Below are 21,220 nucleotides of genomic sequence, written 5' to 3'. Positions count from 1 at the left end.
GTGACTGACAAACTCCCAGGTAACTTTAAAGTTGTTATGAATATTGATGTGATTTTACCATATGATACATATTAAAACACTAATCATACCCTAACTTAAGCTTAAAAATATGATTGCACAGTCAGAGCAATCCTTTTGCAAAAGGATTTAATAAGCAATTCTTACTTCTGAACTTGCATATTTCTGGACTTGCTAAAGGAACTGAAATTATTTTCTTTATTTTTTACTTTTTCTTAAGGAAGACTTAAAACAACAGCAGAGGCCAACAGTCCAACCAGCAATGCTACTAAATTAATTTATATGTTATTGAACTTAATTTTACTAGACAACTTTGTTGTGTAAAGAACATCAACAGTAACAAATATGTAATAATCACCACTACACTCAAAGGCAAAAGCCTAGCTCTCAACTAGAAATGCTACAGTTAGTTATAATTAAATAAACCACAACAAGACATCACCGCAAGAAGCTTGCTGACCACATTTGTGGAGTTTGGCTGACCATTCTCCTGTACGGTAGACCCTGAAGTAGTGAATTCATCGTAAATTTCAAAGCCCAGTTGGACATTTCTCAAACATATTTGCACTTGAGAGATCACCATCATCAAAATAAATCAGGCGTAAACAGCTGATTTATTGTATTGAATACAATACAAATAAATTAGCACATCTGGTGATAAAGAATGAAGCCCTTATAAATATTTTTATCATCTTGACTTCCATTTTACACATCTCCTTCCAGAAAAATTTCATGAAGGTCATAGATTTTACTTTTTAAGTTTTTTCTATTCGCAAGGCTTTTCAGGAATCATAGAATTATAGAATCACCAGGTTGGAAAGGACCCACTGGATCATCGAGTCCAACCATTCCTAACACTCCCTTAAACCATGTCCCTAAGCACTTCATCCACCCGTTCCTTAAACACCTCCAGGGAAGGTGACACGACCACCTCCCTGGGCAGCCTGTTCCAGTGCTCAATGACTCTTTCTGTGAAGACACCGGTAAGGCTTGGTGTCATTTGCAGTTGTGTTCAGTTCTACGAAAAAATCAAAATCAATACCTGTATTTTTTGCTCAGCAGAACCTACATAAGCAGGTACAATTACACATTTTTCTGATTTTGTTGTTAAGAAGACGTACTGTCCATATTCAAACTACAGGCACACAAAGCTGTCTTAAAGAAAGCTTAAACACAATATATGCTTAATTGCCATCTGGACAAACAATCATACAGCAATATTATTTTTTATTTCATGATTAATGCATGTCCCATATCATGCATAAAAACTTGTTGATAGGCCTGGCAACACGGTCTGTTCAATGAAAGTTTAAGAAAGAGAATGGTAGGACACTATCTACAGAAGATTACTTCATGTCTGACTAAACTGATACCATTTCTACTACCATTACTTGCTTTATAACAAGAAAAGGCTTCACATGACACATTAGTAAACTTCCATATCAGGAAGCTGGATAAAGGTAACCTTAGACTTTCTAAGCTGGATTACACTGTGAAATCTTAACACACCTTTAAAGACTGAGTCATTTACTTGTCTGTTGTTGTCTTAAACATTATCTGAGCACTGGGCTGCCTGCCTGCACCCGAGGGTCTTACTTTGGCTGTGTCCTAAATAAACACTGCATTTGATTTTACCCTGAGAGATTTCTCAGTTTCTGACTTTCCACACAGATATCAAACGACCCTTCCTGCACTGTGCAGGTTGAAGGGGGCCAAAACATGGTGTCGGAAGCAGGCCTTGTCATTATTGGTGCAGCCAGCTGGGTATCTGTGTGAAGCAGTAAGCAAGGTAAAATTGTGTTTAAGGGATAAAAACTCAAAAACTAAAAAAGAAATTGTAATTTTTGGCATAGATATGATGGCCACCCGGGACATGTCTGAATTCTATTGCACCCTACTAGTGTTGTTTTTAGAGTTGTTGGTGATCTTTAGAGTCCTGGCAGCCACGTGGGTGATTGCTTGGAAAGGAAAGTCTGATAGACATAAACCTAAGACACAAAACAAAGTCTTGAAAGAAATGGTTAAAGTGTTGGTGACAGACCTGGAGGCATAGCGTGTGACTCCACAGCAAGGTAGCTTAGAGGATACATTTGTGGGAGAAGGGAGGCTGAAATCCCAGCTGCTGGACAGCTGTGAGGAAGGTCATGAAACTGTTTTTCCAGTTTAGCAAGCAAGGCTTCTGATGAGGTGGCTCATTGTTATTGGAATGAGGGGGGTAATGAAATCTGACCCCACTGATTCTGATCCCGGCTCCAATCCCTGATTATTATTAATGAGAGGGGTAGAGAAATCTGATCGCACTCTTGAACCTGACCCTTATTTCAAACTCTGGCCCCTTTGCATGTGCCTCCTAAACCACACTTAGTCATCCAGGGCTCGGGCTCAAGGCTGACTACTGTATTCCCCCACTATCAAGCAATCTTTAAGGTCATAGACAACTCAATCCTGTCTGTAGTACTTTAAGCACCGTTTGGAATATAACAAAGTCATTATGCCAGTGCCATGATTTTTCACACTCTCCACTGGGGGAAAAGGAACAATCTTGTACAGCTGCTTTCTCTCTAGTTTGAGCTCTAAAACAGGTACTCCATCACTACAACATGAGCACATTGGTGTAACAAGTCTTAAAATTATTACAATAGATTTTCACTTGTACTCACAAATCCCTACCTTATTCCAATTATGTAATTGACATTATCATTTCTGATCCAGATGTCATGCTGCTACTGAAATAGTTTTTCAACACTTCTAAAAGTGGCGGTTCATTGCTGATTCTTTCTCATCTTCACAATTTGATAAACTCATACCTAAAAGTATATTAGTACGCATTGAGATACACAGATGCACATATATTTCAAATACACTGGAGTTCTGTGGTCTTGATTCCTTAGTGCACAGCTGGTGACATTTTTTTACAATTATCAGTAAAACACATACTATCTCTGTTCATACACCTTGCAGAAATGACAAGTGACTGATTTACAATGAGCAAAGCAAGAGGTGACTGTTCTCCATTATATGTCAGGTTGAACTGAGAAAACCAGGAGACTACAATGAAAAGGACTAAATGAAAACAAATACAATATGGATGATGTTAATGGATGCAGCTTGTATAAGCTTTCTCTTTCTATTCTCTTGCCAGAAACTACCAAAAAAAATTCCTGAGTTGCTCCACCTCTTAAGAGAAAATGGCACATATATTTAAAAAATTTTTCAACTGGCAAATTGATTTGCTGTACTACTTATCTTTGAATGTTTTACTGTATTGATATCTTTTCAGAGTTTTATTGTTTTTATTTATATCTGCTTTAGTTTTAGCAATTGAACAGAAAAATGGTATGGCACAAAATAACTTCTGGAAATATCCTAAAATCAGTGTGTTCCACTTGAGCTTCTTAGCTCTGAATTTAAAAGAAATTTCTATTGCAATCATTACAGTTGCTATTTGTCTCTTTTCTGTCTTATTTGTATTGATGACCCTTCTACTGTCATCATGCGTTTTCTCACACCAGCCGAGACATTGGGAGAACAGAGAATAATCCACGCCTTAGAGGGCAAAATCTACCTGAAATTGTTTTGTAACACCACATACAGCACCGTATTTCAAGCTTAGTAACTTATTTTCTTATGATGTATACGTAACAGAACTATTTTGAGCCAAATTTGCAAAATTCAGGGAAAGGCATATGGAAGTACTGCTTCTCCAGAATGTATTTAACAATTCCAAGCTCATTATTATGCCTGGAGTAATAAGCCAGTTTTACAAAGAATACATCTGAAGTATTCACACCTTTTGGGGATCTGAGTATCCCTTAATCACACAAGAGATACAAGGTTTCTTCAGAGTTTCTATACCACACATATCCTTGCAGTCATCTATTTTAAATAAAACTTTTTTTACTCTGTATCACAACTTTACAGTGAGGGTTACTTTTTCTCTTTTTTTCAGTTCCCTGTTTTGTCCTTCTTTCTGCAGTACTTAATTCTGCATGTTCTTCTGCGTGATTGATGCTGTTTCCACCCCTAGACAGCTAAACTTCTTAAATCTGCCTTTTTTAAATTTATTGTGCTCTCTACCTCCAGAAGTACCATGCTTGTTTTGTACAAACAGTAAAAAGAATTTATTTTACACTATTGTGTAATATAATCCTACCCACCCTAGACACCTATTTTAATTAAACAACTTTGAACTGGAGTCTATTCTCAAACCAGTCTAAATCAAGAATAATTCTGCTGAAGAAGAAAACCACATAATAGCCAGAACCAAGCCTCTTTATAAACTATCTACTGCCTGGTTGTGAGAAGCACCAAGGCTTGAAATGGGCCAGCTGCCTGAATAATGCTAGTGCTGGCATTACTTGCCCTTTATTCTACAGCCAAAATATATTATCTTCCCAAAACGATTCACAATATCATGCCTGTAGTTATAGATTCTATGGCATAGCACACACTTCAGTAGAAAAGTACCTTACACAATGAAGAATTACAAGTAATCACTATATGGTATTTAAATTAAAAATTAAGCACTATTAACCTGAACTGGTTTAGTTGCAGTGATTATGTTAAGTCACTTGTGACAAAGGCCGTGATGCTTTTAGATGATGTTGTCAATCAGGTGTTAGAAGACCACTTGCAAGCTGCAAACAACAATGCTTTACAGCTCATGACTTTTTAGAATGATGCGTGTCTGCCTACCAGTGCCTCTCAAAACTAAACTTCTATGTTCCGGCCGGCAGGAGTTAACAGCTATGGCATTTCTACGAAAAACAGAATTCCTCTAGCTCATCTAGTCAACTGTCAATTTACTGTAATGTAATCTCCCAAGTGCTCTTTAAATAGACAGAAGAGTGCTTGTCAGCACCACTTTTCTTGCATCCACAGAGTGAGGGGAAGAGGACAAAAAAAACCAAACAGAAAAGAAACAGAATGGCTTTCGATTTGGTATTATCTTTTCTGTTGATATGATATCTTAACAATTTATGAATGGCACCTGATAACATCAGAAAACGGGAAGATAAAGCTGACAAGATCTGCTCAGAAAAAATCCACAGCAACAAGTGTATAGTAAGACAATAGTCAAGTAAAGATGGGTGGTCAAACTCTTAGGGGAGTATCATCCACTGGATTGTACTAAATTACTTTATTGACATTTTTTTAATATGAAAAAAACCTCAAGATTTTTTTTTTTTTTTTCCCCCCTGAAGCCAGGCTAAGTTTCTCACAGGTTAGGAGTGTTTCTCCTTGAATCTCAGATAACTAATTCATCTCAGAGTCTGCCCATACAATGAAATTAATGCATATGCACTGCAAGCCCAAAGCATCACAGTACCATTTCTATTACGCATTCACTGTGCAACACATGTGCACACTGTGGTCAGCCATAATGCCAGATATGCAGAAATTCCCAGAGTTAATATCAAAATCTATGTTGAGAAACTTTGTGGAGGGAGAGGGGAAAACTCTGATAAATACAAAACCTATTAAAACAAAGCTCTGCACTAGATAAATTTACTAAAAGTAACACTCCATTTCGGCTCCATATTGCTTGCATTTGTCCTTATGGTTGGAATCCTAATCCTATTTTGCAACAATACAAATGTTGTCCAAAAGTTAGATTTAATTTATAATACTCTTATTCCCGCATGATCAGTTCCAGGGATTGTCAACAGTGAAGCTCATGCTGGGGGAAAAAAAGTGTTCACTTCATATTTAGAAAATAATTTAGCATTTTTTACATACTGTAATTTTGAAATTTTACAGCTTAAAAAAGTTGAAATTTAAATTAATTCACAGTTGGCTTTATTTATCAGACTACTTTTGTCATAGATACAGTAAATCCACAGAAATAGACAGAAATACCGCTGTCCTGGAAAAAAAGCCAAAAACAAAACCCCCAAAACATTTAAAGCAAAACCTTGCTATTTCCATTGGCATCTATAAGTGAAGCTATTTTTAAACAAAATATCTGTGCCAGGGTATGAAAGAGAAACAAATTGTCAATAAGACTGCCAAAATAAGTTTTACTAACTACTGTAATGTTGTCTCACAATATTTCGTCTAGCACGATAGAAGTTTTTCTTTATGAATGTTGGCATTAGATTCCAAATTATGCTTTTAAAATGAACTTGAACTTGATTCCACGAAACATCTTGGTATCCAAAAACCTAGCTATAACTTGTTCTTCTGTCATTAAGAAGGTTGATAAGGTTCCTATTTTATTTTATTTTATTTTATTTTTTTCTATTAACGTACATAAGCATCCTCAGTCTAGCCTCCTCCTTCTTTTTTCTTTCTTCCTTCCTTGATTACTCTAATGTGGTTTCTATAAAATGGTACCCTACAGAATCATAGGTAATCTATCCCTTCTCCTTTCAAGGTCCCATAAAGAAGCTCTTAACAGGGCTTATTTCAGGTTTGCAGGCATTACTGCAATGTTAAGCCATGATGAGTGAAAACATGAAGTAGTGTGAAAGAGCAAAGCAGTATATAAAAGCAGAGAGGAGTTATTTGAAGGGTGGGAAGAACAGTAAAGAAAACTACAAAAGAAGAGTCAAGGGATCAAAACCTAAAGAAACAAAAAAAAATCTATACAAGGTAAAATAGCAATAATAAATATTTATATGATAACACTAAGAGAACTGTGCCTCATCTTTCAGGGCTTTGATTAAACTTTGACTTCTTCATTCTGTATCATGCAGAGTTTGGAAAATCCCCTAACTACTTTCAAAATTATTTCAGACTACTCAGAAAAACTGGAAAATAAGATACTTCAGGCCTCAGCTTTTACTCTGCTCAGTTCCTCCTACAGGGACACCACCTTCATACAACTGGAGCCCTTCCTGGAGCTCCAGCTGAGCACCCCAGGTATTCTGCATATCAAAACACAACTTTCATCATAATTTAGCTATGTAATTTCATCTTCAAAGTCATGACTCTGCAAAACAACAAATCCACCACTCAGCCTCAGAGCTGAACGTGTTTCCAAATACTTTGCTTTAACAGACCGACCACAAATCTAGTTTTAAAGTCCCCAAATTGCAGTCTAGTAAGAGTGACAAGAAGGCCGTGGCTACACAGTTACATTTCATAACTTGCTTGGCAATACAACTGTTCGCACAAACCCATATTTTTTTTTTCTTTTAAAAATCCCTAGAGAAGACAGTGCTACTTTTTCCAGAGGTATTTCATAGTTCAGCTCTATCTTTATTTTTATTGTAGTTTTCATAGGTTCAAGTATATAAATAACTATGTCTTTCGGTATCTGAATAGCTTTGGTAAGAAACTAAATTGTGGTATCTGATTGGATTAGGATCCAGTCTGATGATCAAATACAGCACTGCTTTTAGACAGCAGCTATACTATAAACATAACAGAAAAGCAACAACAGGCAAAACTTACACCTTTATTGCCAAGAACAGCTTTGCCATATGTCAGAAAAATTAACTGTCTTGCCTGTATGCTAGCTTAAAGGACTGTTATAGCTCTCCACACACATTTCTAAATGTTCCTTTTGACCACAATGCTGAACAAGAGCTCTGTGGCTGTAATGTCATGTCTAAATTAAACAGTTTCCTAAAATCTGCTTTTAATATGATGCCTCATGTATTTTCCCTGGTCCTTCATTATGAGGGGGCAAATTAAACTAACTGAGCAATGATTCCAGAAAGAAGATCCTGTCATAGTCTTTCTTAATAAGTTAGCTTTAATCTAAGAGCCCACTTTTCAGTATCTTTTCATTCAGAAGTCACTCTAGGTCTTTGATCATACTTTTAACAGCTCTGTACTGTTTCTGTTTCTTCAATGTGTCATTTATATAGGTTGCTAGAGATACCAGGGCCATTAAGACAAATAAATTGTGAGACCTCAGTTATAGAATAATTTAATATTTACAGACTATTCTCTCCAGAATTCTTTACAAATTTCAACGTTTTCTTTGCTTTTATAACTACTGTATCTGCACACCTTTTCCCCTTTTTCTTCATAATGGCACTTTGTGCTTGCTTTTCAGTAGGACATACAGATGATAATCATTCTAACATGAATTAACTTGTTTTACAATTTAAAGACAGGAGACGCGAATTAGAGCACAACAGAAGTCTTGCACTGTACGTCAAAAACCTCCAGTATTTGTATTTTGAAGTAAATGGTCATATGAACTCAGTATACTTCTAGAATACAAATGGAAATCCAGTTTTTCCAGGAGAAGCCTCAAATTTGTGAGATACAAGGCTGAAGTCAACTTAGAAGTGTTAGTGGAGGAAAGTTGTCCTGAAGAGAAGACAGAATTAAGTCTAATTGCTTTATGGAACAGGCTGGGAATTGCAAGTCTGCCTCTACTGGTAAAGTGTTTAAAGTATTATCCTGCAACTTCAGGTAACAGTCAATCTATAAAATAATGATATATTCTGAACTCTGTGTACTTATGCAATCCTATAAAAACCAATAACCTATTGCTATAAAATGTTTATATAAAATTTACCCCAATGTTTACCTGCCCTTGGATGTTCAAATACATCATTGAAAGTCTGTATTTCAAAGAAGTATCCCTCTAAGGAATTGAACCAGAGCATACTGTAGTGACAGCTGCCCACATGCAGTTTTCCTCAGGTATAACCTCTTCCTCACCCAGAAGGTTTTTTTTTGAGCATTCATATGACATTTCTGAACACAGCATCTATGGTGCCATGCATTGGCTGGATAGTCTGCACACGTGTAAAAAAACCCAAAGTATCCCTGAAACAACCATACAGATACTGCCTGAATTAAGGCAGTGTATCCCATAGATTAAGGAAGCTATGAATCCAGCCTTAATTGTATTGTGATTATAAGATTTTATTACTACTAATACTACAATACAAAAATTGCATAAGGGTTTTATGAAAAGTATTTGTGTGGTATAAGTATTCTATAATTTAGGTTAAACCAAAAAATGTCAAAAAATATCTTTTTAGGCAATAAGGATCTGATATGGAGCACCTATTAGTCTGTGGAAGTAGCCATACATGTAAGTATAATATTACTTGTAGTCTACTACAACATTTTATAAAGTGAACTTACTTTTTTACAGTCTAGACACATTAAAAGGCTTTTGGTGTTCAATTTTAAATGAAGGAGAAATATAAACCCACCACCAAACAGACACAAAAGCCCCTTATATACCTGACTGTAAAGTCTGACTTTACTTCTTTTGTTGGCCATAAACATTCATCTGAGGGTTGGCCATTTGCACCCTTGTTTTGTGGCACCACAATGAACAATGGAGAGGGTGCAGCAGCAGGCGTGCAGTGGTGGGTGCTGTTTCCCTTTCCCTCATCCTCTCACACCTGACAGCCCTGGACTGGCCAGACCCTCCTGAAGGAGTTTCTCCACACACACGGCAACAACACCCTCCAAGTGCTGATGCGGCACGGACTGCCCTTATAAGAAAACTGGCAAGGAGACATGCAGCGCACATGCCCATCACTCCAATCGGATCAGCTTGGACCACACCACCTGGAAGAAACTGCTGCTGCAGCAACCACCTGTTCCCAAGGAACTGCTGGCTACCCATTGAAGTGGTGACCCTTCCTTTTCCCTTCTCCCTTTCTCCCCCCTGCCATACATACATATCATTCACCTGACTGTGTTTCCTTGACTAGTATCGCTGTGTGTCAGATCAAATCCAAGTGGCCTCGGCTGTGTTCAGAGGTCAGACTGTAATTTGACAAAATTAAAATCTGTTTTCTGCAACTCTGTCTCTGTGCACTTGGGGATTTTTGGCCTGTTTATTTTGGTCAAAGTCAGAATAAATTTTGCTTTTTCATTTCACTCTGAGAGTGACCTTGTTGGCCTCTGGATTGCCACACAGATAATCGAAACACCTTCTTTCCCCACGCAGGTTAGAAGAAGGCCCTGAAATGATTTTGTAACTCATGTATACGGGCATGACAATGACCATGTAACAAAGACATTTAGTGACTCCTGACATGCCTTTACTGCCATAATTACACTATTTGATTTCCAAAAGGAGTAGCACATTTTACATATATGCACATACTGCATTCTATGGTGACAAACATCTTCAGCTGCTACAAATAAAGTATTTTTCAACCTTAAATATATTGTTTTACACAAATGGAAATTAGTAGACTGATTTCTGCTCCCTGAACACTACGCCTACTCAATTTCACAGTTAACAGTTTTCTCACCACCAGTAGGTAAGGAAAACAACAGATGCATTCTGAGCCTATAAACACAACTTATGAAGGAAGACCTTCACATAGAATGAAACGCATTAGATTTGATGCTAGCCAGTAATAAAAGCACCTCATTATAACCAGATCCAGATCCACACACAAATTTTAAAACCTGTAGAAGCCCTCACATACAAGCATGCTAAAGCTTTATTCTGTTCCATTACCCAGTATTAGACTATTTCTGCAACACTGAAACAGGAAAACAAACCCACACAACTCACCAACCTATTCCAAATTAAACTCTAATTGTTTAGAAAAATATTTGCATCAGCTATTTTATAGGTAATGTATTCTAATAAAGTACATTGAAAACTGATGCTGACAGCTAATTTTCAAAGCACTACAAAAACAAATGGCAAGCTTTATTTTAGATAAGTATTTCTAAGAAGGGGTAATAAACTGTTCTGAATTAATTTTGTATATTTTTTCTGGTAAAGAAATATTCAAAGATTTTACTCTTATTATTTTGTATTATTCCGATATTTACATCATAGTCCACAATGAATTTTATTGTCATGGACTACAATCACAACTTTATAGTTAAGGACATTTATAAGCACCATCTTCATAATTCTTAATTTTTTAACAGAACCATAATTTTTTTTAAATAGTAAATTTCCAGAAACAGTGTGAGGGAAAAAAAACCAAACCCAAAACATTTTATAACAACAACAACAACCAAAAAAAGCTCACAAACTATTTTTTATTAATGGGACAGCATATTCATATCTTCCAGAGTTAGCAAAAAGTTGTACATTCTAACTGCAGTGGTTTACTAGATGAGATATCACATTGCCTAATTGTTTCTTGTGCTCTATAGTTTTTGAAGAGAAGTGTCCTAACTTACTGTCTTTTAAGAGGAAGTACAACTGAGTGTGCCTTCAACCACTGTCGGCAAGATAGAAAGAAATACAGAAACTTGGGATCCATTTTCTTGCAAAAACATCCTAATCCTGACTCAATCTCATTGCAGAAGTGCAAAGTAGGACACTTGTAATAACTGAAAACTCATCATGCCAAACGATTATCCAGTGCATCCTCTTACTCCTACAGGCCACTGAGAATCAGAACAAGATGACTGGAGCAGGTAAAACATGAGTTGTCCTAGAACCTCCTAAATTAACTGAAGCCCATCTGCGTTAGTCGAGAATAGGACTCTGTATTTTCCTTAAAAATAGGTGTATCGTGGATTTTGAATGGGAAAAGTATAGTAGAAAATAACTGCTCTGCTAACAAATAGAATAGGTCTCCTTTATTCCAAGTTTGCTTTAGTCTCCTACAAACCATATACTACATACCAAGAAAAAAGAAAAACCAAAACATTAAAACTTAAAAATCATCCTATTTTACATTTCTACAGAAATAACACAGGAGGGTGTGTCTTAAGGACAGCAATTTTTGAGTTTTGCAGTTTTGTAGCAAAAAGTACAGATATGGTATGGCCACGTTACCATTTCAATAAATAGTAAGTCTGATATGGACGATGTTGGTACTGCTATATACATTCTTGCAATCTACGTATCTTCTGATAGTGTTAGTAGAAGTTACTTACGTAGAATGAACTCCATTAGAGGATCCTGTTTTCCTCTTGGCGTGTATCAATAATTCCCACAAAATATGAATGGAAGAAACACATACAAACCAAGAAAGAAGAGAAGACTTGATGATCCAGGAGGTCTTTTCCAACCTAGTGATTCTGTATTGCTCATTAGGCTGTTACAAAAGAAATACTGTAAATTCAGCCTAGGTGCAGAATCACTTTCTGTGCAAACAAACATAGACAATGCAAGAAGCTTGAAACACTGTCAAGCTGGCAGACTGGCATCCCAAATTATGCAAAGAGCCAGAAAGCCTTCAGTAGATTCAACGTCGCTTGGAGCACAAGAATGATTAAGTGGTTCTGTGTACAACTACAAATCACAGTAATTAATCAGACTAAAATTTCCAACACAGGACTTAACTGCACTAGCTGGCCTTCTCCAGCAGCATCATAATGCAAAACATTGACATCCTAAATAGTGGTGTTTGCAACTTTCACACAATCTACCCAAAGCAAATCCTTTGCTTCTGTTTTTTTTTGAGATTTTTTAATGAAATTACAATAAAATTCTGCAGCACCTAAATACAGAGAAAAGCTACAAAGCTCTACTTTGATGTGCCATCATCTGTTTCTTTTCTTTTTTTTTTTTCCTAATCAAATGAGAGCAAGGTTGTTCCTGGTCATGGTATAAAATAAAATAAAATAAAATAAAATAAAATAAAATAAAATAAAATAAAATAAAATAAATTAGACCATGTTATGTATCAGTCCTAACAGACTCTCTTTCAGAACTGCTTGGGCTACTTCAAACAACTACAGATTTGCAATTACAGTTTTTCTAACTATTTTTTAAAATCAAAAACTTAGTGGTAGCAAGTCTAAATTGAATACTTTCTTTCGTTGTAAAATGAGAGTGATATTAAGATACTTCAAATTCCAAAGTATGATGTTTTGGAAATCCAGGACATACATGTCCATGCAATACAAACAGAAAAACTATGTGTACATATATTTATATGTATATGCATGCATGTATGCACACTTGTGCCTGTATGCATGCATGTGCGTCTTTCTTATTGAATGGGCCTCTCACATACTTGGACTTGGTCATATTTTATGCCTGGGAACATAACTTTAGCCACGTAGCACTACAGTACGGAAACAGAAGTATTTTGCAGTTGCTTTCACAGTTGAATTAGTGCTACAGTTCTGCAGCACTTGCAATGTACTCCGGGCTTGTCACATCATCTGTAACAGGAAAGGGTTAACCCACCTCATGCTTCAGGGCCCAACATTCATCACTTAAAAGCTGAGATGGAACATTGCCCTCACATCATTATACTACGGTGAATACACTCAGGCGGATAATCCAGCTCCTATAAAAAAGTATTTAGACTGGGTTTCCACTTTGTTCAAAAACACTGTAAGAGGGCAGGAGTCCAAGGCGAGATGACCAATGATTTGAAACAAATCAGCACTTGGAAATGTCTTGTTATAACTCTCTCCATGACTAGTGAATCCTTGTCCTTTTCCAGGCAAATTGTGATCTGTGCCTGAAATGCTTTTACCATGATTAAGTCACCTCCCCGACTTTAACCTTTACTTTAACAAAATGGGTTAATTTTTTTCTTTTTTTTTAGATTTGCTAGTATCATCAGAATCTATTTATTAGTTAATATTCATTGGGAATCAATTACTTGCACAGAAGATCAAAAAAAGCTGTGCATCTCTATGAGAAGGCAATTCTATTCCTTACGAACACCTTCTCTCTGCTATTCAAATGACTTGGGTACAGGCTGCTACCACAGAGAACAAAAAAAAAAAACAAACAAAAAACAAGACAAAGAAGGGACTGTAAGGCATAATTTGCAAAGAGAAAGAAAATAAATCATAAATAAAAAGATGTACTACAAAAGGTACGATTTCTTATTTCTAAATAATTCCCTAGAGATTTCCTATATCTAATACACTGGATCAGGAATACCTGAATTGTATTGCACTTGTTTCCTACTCTGAAACCTAAGAATAAATGCAGAAGGTGAGAAATCCAGTAGAAAGAAAAAGAAAGTTTGAGGTCCTTACACAAGTAATAGCTGTCTTTAAATATCTGAACTCCATTTTAACATGCCACGAATGGCAGAGACAAGTGCAATCTGTTTACTCCTGTAGCAGGGAACTGTTGTGTTCATCTGTACATTTTACACGAACAAACCTATAAAAACCACAGCAGGACCTACACAAAGGGAGCAGAGGGCATAATGTGTAATGGGGAACTCTTCTAAAGAAGAGACAGATCTATATTTACATAGAAAAATTCTAGATTCATTTAAAAAAAAAAAAGCCTATCAATTAACCAATAAAGATAAACTGGAAAGCAGAAAGAGATGGTACAATACCATTTAGGCAAAAGGAAACATTAATGTCCATCTCCAGAGCTTCAAAGAATCAATGAAAAATTCTGTTTTACACCAAACTTTTAATGATTTGTATACCATGCACCCTTTGTGCAGGCAGCTACTCTCTTCCCACAGCAATCCATATGAAAGTACTTGTACAAGTAACATTAATATAGATCCTGGATGTTTTGTCCTCTTACAGTACTTCCACTTTCTTTCACAGGACACAGCTAAGAGCATAGCACACAGAACACAGCCTCCAACACAGTTATAGCTATAAATGTATTTCATGGTTCTTTCCCCAGGGCAGACCAAAGATGCACATAAAACATTTATATTGAAGGTATGCAAAGTCTTCTCTTCTCTGACTGTATCTTGAGGATAGTCTTTGCCACTGTATCAGTTCACATGCTTAAAACTATTTTTCCTGTGCAAAAGTCTTGGAAATAAAATCTGGAAGATCTATGATCTATACAGCAAATATGTCCAAATGGAAATATATGGGCAATTTCTTCATGGAGAGTTCTCAGTAATCCATGTAAAAGGTCTCAACTATTTTTCCAGAAAACATCTCTAACTGACTTTTCTTTAAAAAAAAAAAACAAGAAACACACACAGGGGCAAAGCGGAAAGGAAAAATTACTAGCAAGAAATTCTGTAAAGATATATTCCCAATAGATTGAACATACATGACTAATGTATTAATTGCCACAGGTAGATATTATAACTTGACAGTTGCTAATATAAACTTTCTCGTCTAATTTTTACCAAGACTTATAAATAAATGGACTAGTCCTAGGGGAACCTGGAAAAACAGATGACTGTTGAAAATCAATATGCAAATTGTAGATATCAGTGAAGGAATAAAATCTTGGACTAAATAAATTAAAAGTGGTAAAAGAAACTAGCAGACATGACTGCTTGTGAATATACTATTCATATTCTTATCCCACCACAGAATCACAGAACCCTTTAGGCTGGAAAAGACCTTTAAGATCAGAGTCCGATCATAAACATAACACTAGCGAGTCCACCACTAAACCACGTCCCTAAGCACCATATCTAAACGTCTTTTAAATACCTCCAAGGATAGTGACTTAATCACTTCCCTGGGTAGCCTCTTCCAAAGCTTGACAACACTTTCTGTGAAGTAATATTTCCTAATATCTAGTTTAAACCTCCCCCGGCACTACTTGAGGCCATTTCATCTTGTCCTGTCACTTGTTACTTGAGAGAAGAGACCAACATGGGCCTTGCTACAACCTCCTTTCAGGTCTCCCCTCAGCTTCTTTTCTCCAAATTAAACAACCCCAGTTCCTTCAGCTGCTCCTCATAAAACTATACTGCAGAAAGGTCATAGACTGCATGAAGAAAACCTTTTTAGAAAGGAAGTACAAAGCAGCTGATTTCTCCTTAAACCTGGTAATATGGGAGAACAGTGAGATCTAAGATTGGGAAATCCTGGTACTGGCTCAGGACAGGTAGGTGGAGAGTTGCTTCATCTAATTTACAAACTAGACTTGCAGTGCTTATTATAATCACCAAGTTGCTCCCCTCTCAAAGCTTCCCATTATGAGATCATCTAATATTACATTCAGACAAGCTTGCCTCTTAAAGCATTACTTTTCTAAAAGAGTGGCAGAGACTGTAGGAGGAATAATAAAAGTGTGAAGGAAAATGTCAATACGTTTATTAATTCAACCACTGAATTCAGCTTCATCTACTCTAAAAAAAAAAAATTTCAGTCCTTACCTGCTGCACGTATACTCAACCTGGAGACATTGTTTTTTCACTGTTTTCAATGATATGTGTAATACCTCTCGGAAATTTCAAATCACTGTGTTGTCTTTTCACAGTTGACACTGACATATTCTCCTGACAGTTAACATACAGTTGAAATTAGACTACCTAACTTCATCTGACAATTATTTTGCACATTATATGATACTTTATCAAACCAAAATGTCTAGCTCTACAGTGAGATTGTTTGATATAAACAGTTTAGTGCCACAAATAATGTAGAGCTTCGTTGCTAATTAAGTGTAGCTGCACATCAGGAATAGTTTACGCTTTTACTTTCACTATGTACTACCTTGCTTGTTTGAAAAGCTATAGATAGGTGTATTTAAAGCCACAGAAGTACATTAATATCTCGCCACTCTCAGACCTACATAAATAGAGCATCTGGAACTGTTCTTCCAAAAAAAGATAACAATAAAAATCATCTACATTTGAATTCTGGTATAACTTTACCATATATTTTTTCCTTAAATTTAACTAGTTCAGAATGCAAATAAAATTGAAAGCACAGAAAAAAAAAAAAAGGAAAAAAATCACCCCAACTTACACTGTAACAGGTCATTACCTAGAGATTAACAGGCAGTTTCGAGTTCTCTAGCTTCTTATAAGAAGTAATGAAGTCAAAGTAACACACAGCAGCAGGACATTATCACAACTGTTATATTCATTTGGTACCAGCATAGCAGGTATTTCCTTGAATTTATTTGCATCAACAGCCTGCAATAATTAAATATATACACCCTGTAGTATACTAGCCTATCAAAAAAACCCAAATATTAAACATTCTAATCAAATTATGTGTACATAATTACTTCTAAAATTTATTCTTATTCTGCTTATATGCTTATATTGTTAAATAACTAAACTAATTATAGTCTCTTTACAGTTTACAGTCAGTTACAAACACTATGAAAGCGTATAGGATTAACTTTTAAAGTATTTACCTGTGTGTAAGCCTTCGGTGACTAATGCAAACAGCAGTTTGTTGATCCTGTGCAACACAGACCTTATGGCGACTACATTTCATCTTTAAACACGGATCTTTAGCAGGATCTAGAGCTAAAAATAATTTTAGAAAATTGTTAGCAATAGTCTAGAATCATGCAATTAAGAAAAGAAACACACCACACATAAAACCCACCAAGTATGTGAAGGGTGGCTGGCCAGACTGAAACGCACTAATTTTCACCAGGATAAAATGTAGCACACTTGATAATAATATGTAAATGAAGCTGTGCAAAAGTCCTCACCAAGAAAAACGGATCTTCACGAACATATATATTGCTGTATATTCTCATGCAATATCATTGTTTTTTATTTATAAATATACTAAGTATCCTATCCAACTCTCTCCTAGTCAACATTTGTAGCAAAGGCAATCAAAGGCTGTTTCTTACTGCAGCTGAAAGTACTTTTATGTTCGAATTTGTTTAGGACTTTCAGGAAGTTTGCATACCCATTATGTCATTCAGCACACCAAACTCACAAAGGAAATAATTCTGAACTGGATTTTGTTACGTACAATTCTCTGTCTCAGGCATGTCACTTCTAAACAGAATTAGGTTTATGACTTTCATACCTCAGAAGCCACCACAATGTTGAAATCACAGTAAAAGCATAAGCCAAAAAGTAACAAAAAAGAAGTTAGAAAGGCAAATAACATTTGATCAGGAGCTCAGAACAGCTGTTCATTCAGGTGTTGCCTGCCACATCTCCCACATATAAGATCCTTTAAAAAGCTGTAAGCCAAGATGCTAATATAAAAACTCATACTTCCATTCAATCCACTTCTTGTGATTCCTACTATGAACTAATAACATCTACTAAGCTACATTACACAGTAGTAATTCAATAAGGTACAAATGGTGATGTGCTGGTCCATAAGCAAATTAACCCGTAGAAGAGGAAAAGCATCCATTCACTAAACTCTCCTGTTGTATAGCTAAGAGAAAACTCACCACCACATTCTTTAAACAACTGCCACTTTCTCACTGTAACTCCCAAATGCTGGTATTTCTAACTTGAAAGCAGTTTCTCTTTCCTGCTTACTGAGATACAACTGGGTCCTTCCAAATCAACAATAACTGGTGAACAATCACATTGTCTGAATTTACTGAGAAATTGTAACTCAGAGGAGATTTTAGTAAATGAAAAGTATGCAGGTAAAGTGGTGCAGTAAAGTGTGTAGGTCAGTGATTTGTATGACTGTCCTTAAATACAAATTCTACCTGCAAAATTCTAGATCTCTTATTTCTGCCTTCTGATTGTTTTTTTTTCCTATCCTTTAGCCATTAATTCATACTCATCTTTGAACTACATTTCAAAATAAAAATACTAATTTCTGGCTATAATAGTAGAAGACACAGATTTATTTGACTGTTTATTACTTATTATTAAATTTGTAGTGCATCTCTTGAATAGCCATGCCTACATGACAATAAAGAAAAGTTTCTGCCAATTTATGCTCTCTCAAGAAACTTCTCTCTTCTCTAACATCCAGTTTCTATTCCTAAAGGCATCCCTTTTTTTTAAGATCCTTCAAAACAAAAAAAACAATCCCCAAACCCCAGCCTTCCCCCCCAAAACCCAAACTAATAACCCTTGCTTAAAAAGACATTGCTGAAAATCATAAATCACAGAATCAAGCAAGAAAGCTATGAAGAACTAGAGTTCAGTTTTGCTGTATTCACCTTCACTTCAGCATATAACTTTCCAGTCTTCAGTTACATTTCAGAAATGTCTTTCCCTGTTTTTCATATTTGCTTACAAAAATACATATTTGCATATACATTTTCTGAAAGGGAAGTTCTGTTTCTTCTTTTCTTCATGATCAGAAGTAAATTATTAGCTGCACCTCTAACAAAAGCATATTCTGAATCCTTTTCCAAGATACTTTGGATTTTAGAATCCATACCAAATACTTTCTCCACTTAAAGTCAGCCAGAATGTAATGGCAGCCCCTAGTAAGCATGAAGAGCTTATCACTTGATGTACTGGCCCAAGTACCTCTTCCCAGGATGATTCCTGATGGAGACACTAAGGTAGCAACACTGGATTATGATATCCGCATATCTTCAGATAACTGTTTTGGAAAACTGAATAGCTAACGGAATAAAAACACATGAGCAAGAGTAATCTGGAATCCCATAAAAATGCTGAGTTCAGTATTAAGTAGATGCGTTTCAGGGAAAGGCGTGAGTGAAGGAGATCATGTAACTTCCCATTCCCATTGAAATTGTTATTTCTTTTCTCGGTTCTTCGGACTCCGAAGGCGTGTTTTCACAATTCAATCAAAATGTAGCAAGGCATAACATATCTTTTTGGCAATGTTACAGGCAGAACCCAGCTTTACAACCCAGAGACTCTACTGACACACTTCACCTTTACAACCACATAAAGATGGATACCAAATCAGAGAAGACATCCAGTTTATTGCTGGAATCAGAATTACTTTACCCCTAGAAAAGATTCTAAAGTAATTCTGATTCCATCAATAAACATTTTTTTTTACCCCTAGAAAAGATTCTAAGGGTAAAGTAGATTCTATTGAAAAAAAAAAAAAAGAAGAGAGACACAAAGAGAGAGAAGAGCTGCAGACACACACCACCACACATCTCTCCACAAAAAAAAATCAAATTAGAAAATGGCTTTGAATGCATTAGTGATGACATTGATGGCTGCAAGACTTGCATTGAGTAATGACGTTCCATTAGGTTCCTTATGCATTTAACAGGCTTATCCACCAAAGATAAACCAGATTGCTAAGAATTCTGAGTTAAAAAATACATTTCTGTGCAGCACCCATTTCCAAACTGCACCTTTTAAATGAAAGGTAAAAAAGGAAAGACCTATCAATAAATGTGGCTAGCCAATAACACATTCTATGCATAGGCACATTATTTCATTTGCTATGAATAGAGAAATCAAGGTTGATTGTTTCTTTTAGGATCAGGGTGTATTTTATAAACTAAAGTGAAGAACAGAACAAAATTTGTGTTTGTGTACACAAACCTGGATTTAATATAAAATTTTGTCTTGGCAGCTTTGTCTAGCTGCAGAGAAACTAGGGGATTTTTAACACCATCTCTCCTAATTAAACATTGAAGAATATACCAGTGAATTTATCAATTTCTCAAAGGTGTCTCTTTACAGCTTAAGTGACAGGACATTGAGTGAGAGAGCAGTTTTGGACATTTCCAAAGTGAACCACCTCCTGGGCCCTCTCATAGCAAAGGTTTATATATACCAATCAAACTGGATGCCAGACCACAATCAGTTCTAGATTATATCCATACCTTACAGTGCCAATGTAACCTTCCAATATCTACTGACTCAGTGGTTATCATATCCTGCATGACACTCTCGATCACCTCAGGCATGGTATACGTTCATTATACAGCAAGAATGGCTAAGGGCTTGTGTTAGTAAACGGGCTACTTACTACACAAAGCAGGATGAGTAAGCTAGCAGAGCTGTGGGTGCTAAAATCACAAGACCATCTTTAGATTCAAAGGTATGCTCAACAGTCATGGTCTTGCCATTGACACTAACTCACACTATCACTCAGCAACATGCTGGACTTCTTCTTCTCTGTTAGCTACGAACCTCCTAGGGAGTCTTTTTTCCTCATCTTATGCATGATACATGGCCTCGCTTTTTCCCAATACATTTTTGCAAAAATTGTTTTATTTACTGAACCATTGTTAGTGATGCAAAAGCCACAGAAGCATGTATGTACTTGGACACATTTTTTGAAAAGTTGCAGGATCTTGCAACAGGAACAGAGAGACCAAATAAATCACTGATACAAAAATATAGATTTTTGGAATGTGAAAAAGTCAACTACATTAAGGGTTAATGTCTGCCTGGACTGACACTGTAGCTTAGCAAGCCAGAGGATAAAATATACATATAAATGTTTTTACAAATGTGAAAAACAGTGCAAGTTTTTCTCTATTTTCTTTCAATATCCAATGCTGTAGTCAACCTTATGGTAATAGGTTCTAAATTTTATGAATCTATTTTGCACAATCTCGCTTTTTTTTTAAAAAAAATTTTTAACCACCTTTTTAAAAAAGGTAAACTTATGGATTGCATTAGTGGTTTTCCCAGCTTTTAAAGGACTAAAACTAATTAGATATTTATGAAAGCATGGAGATGGCTTGCCTTTTTTTAAACCTGTCTAACTTCGTAACTGGAACAGACAAATGGACAATTTTAATAGAAAATGA

At 36.0% G+C, this 21,220-nt stretch overlaps 1 protein-coding gene across 2 annotated transcripts in view; it reads right to left on the bottom strand.

Annotated features, from left to right (window-relative positions):
* The window catches only part of SPOCK3 (SPARC (osteonectin), cwcv and kazal like domains proteoglycan 3), a 182,740-nt gene that overhangs the window by 88,796 nt on the left and 72,724 nt on the right, over positions 1-21,220 (bottom strand). For both annotated transcript variants that reach the window (XM_054066070.1, XM_054066071.1), the window contains exon 4: positions 16,934-17,048. In XM_054066070.1, the coding sequence (XP_053922045.1) occupies positions 16,934-17,048 (115 nt within the window). The remainder of the gene's footprint in view (positions 1-16,933; positions 17,049-21,220) is intronic.

This window comes from Cuculus canorus, chromosome 4, assembly GCF_017976375.1.
Source record: "Cuculus canorus isolate bCucCan1 chromosome 4, bCucCan1.pri, whole genome shotgun sequence".
Taxonomy (NCBI): Eukaryota; Metazoa; Chordata; class Aves; order Cuculiformes; family Cuculidae; genus Cuculus; species Cuculus canorus.
The sequence above is the reverse complement of the archived record's forward strand: the minus strand, read 5'-3'. Positions and strand labels throughout refer to the sequence as shown.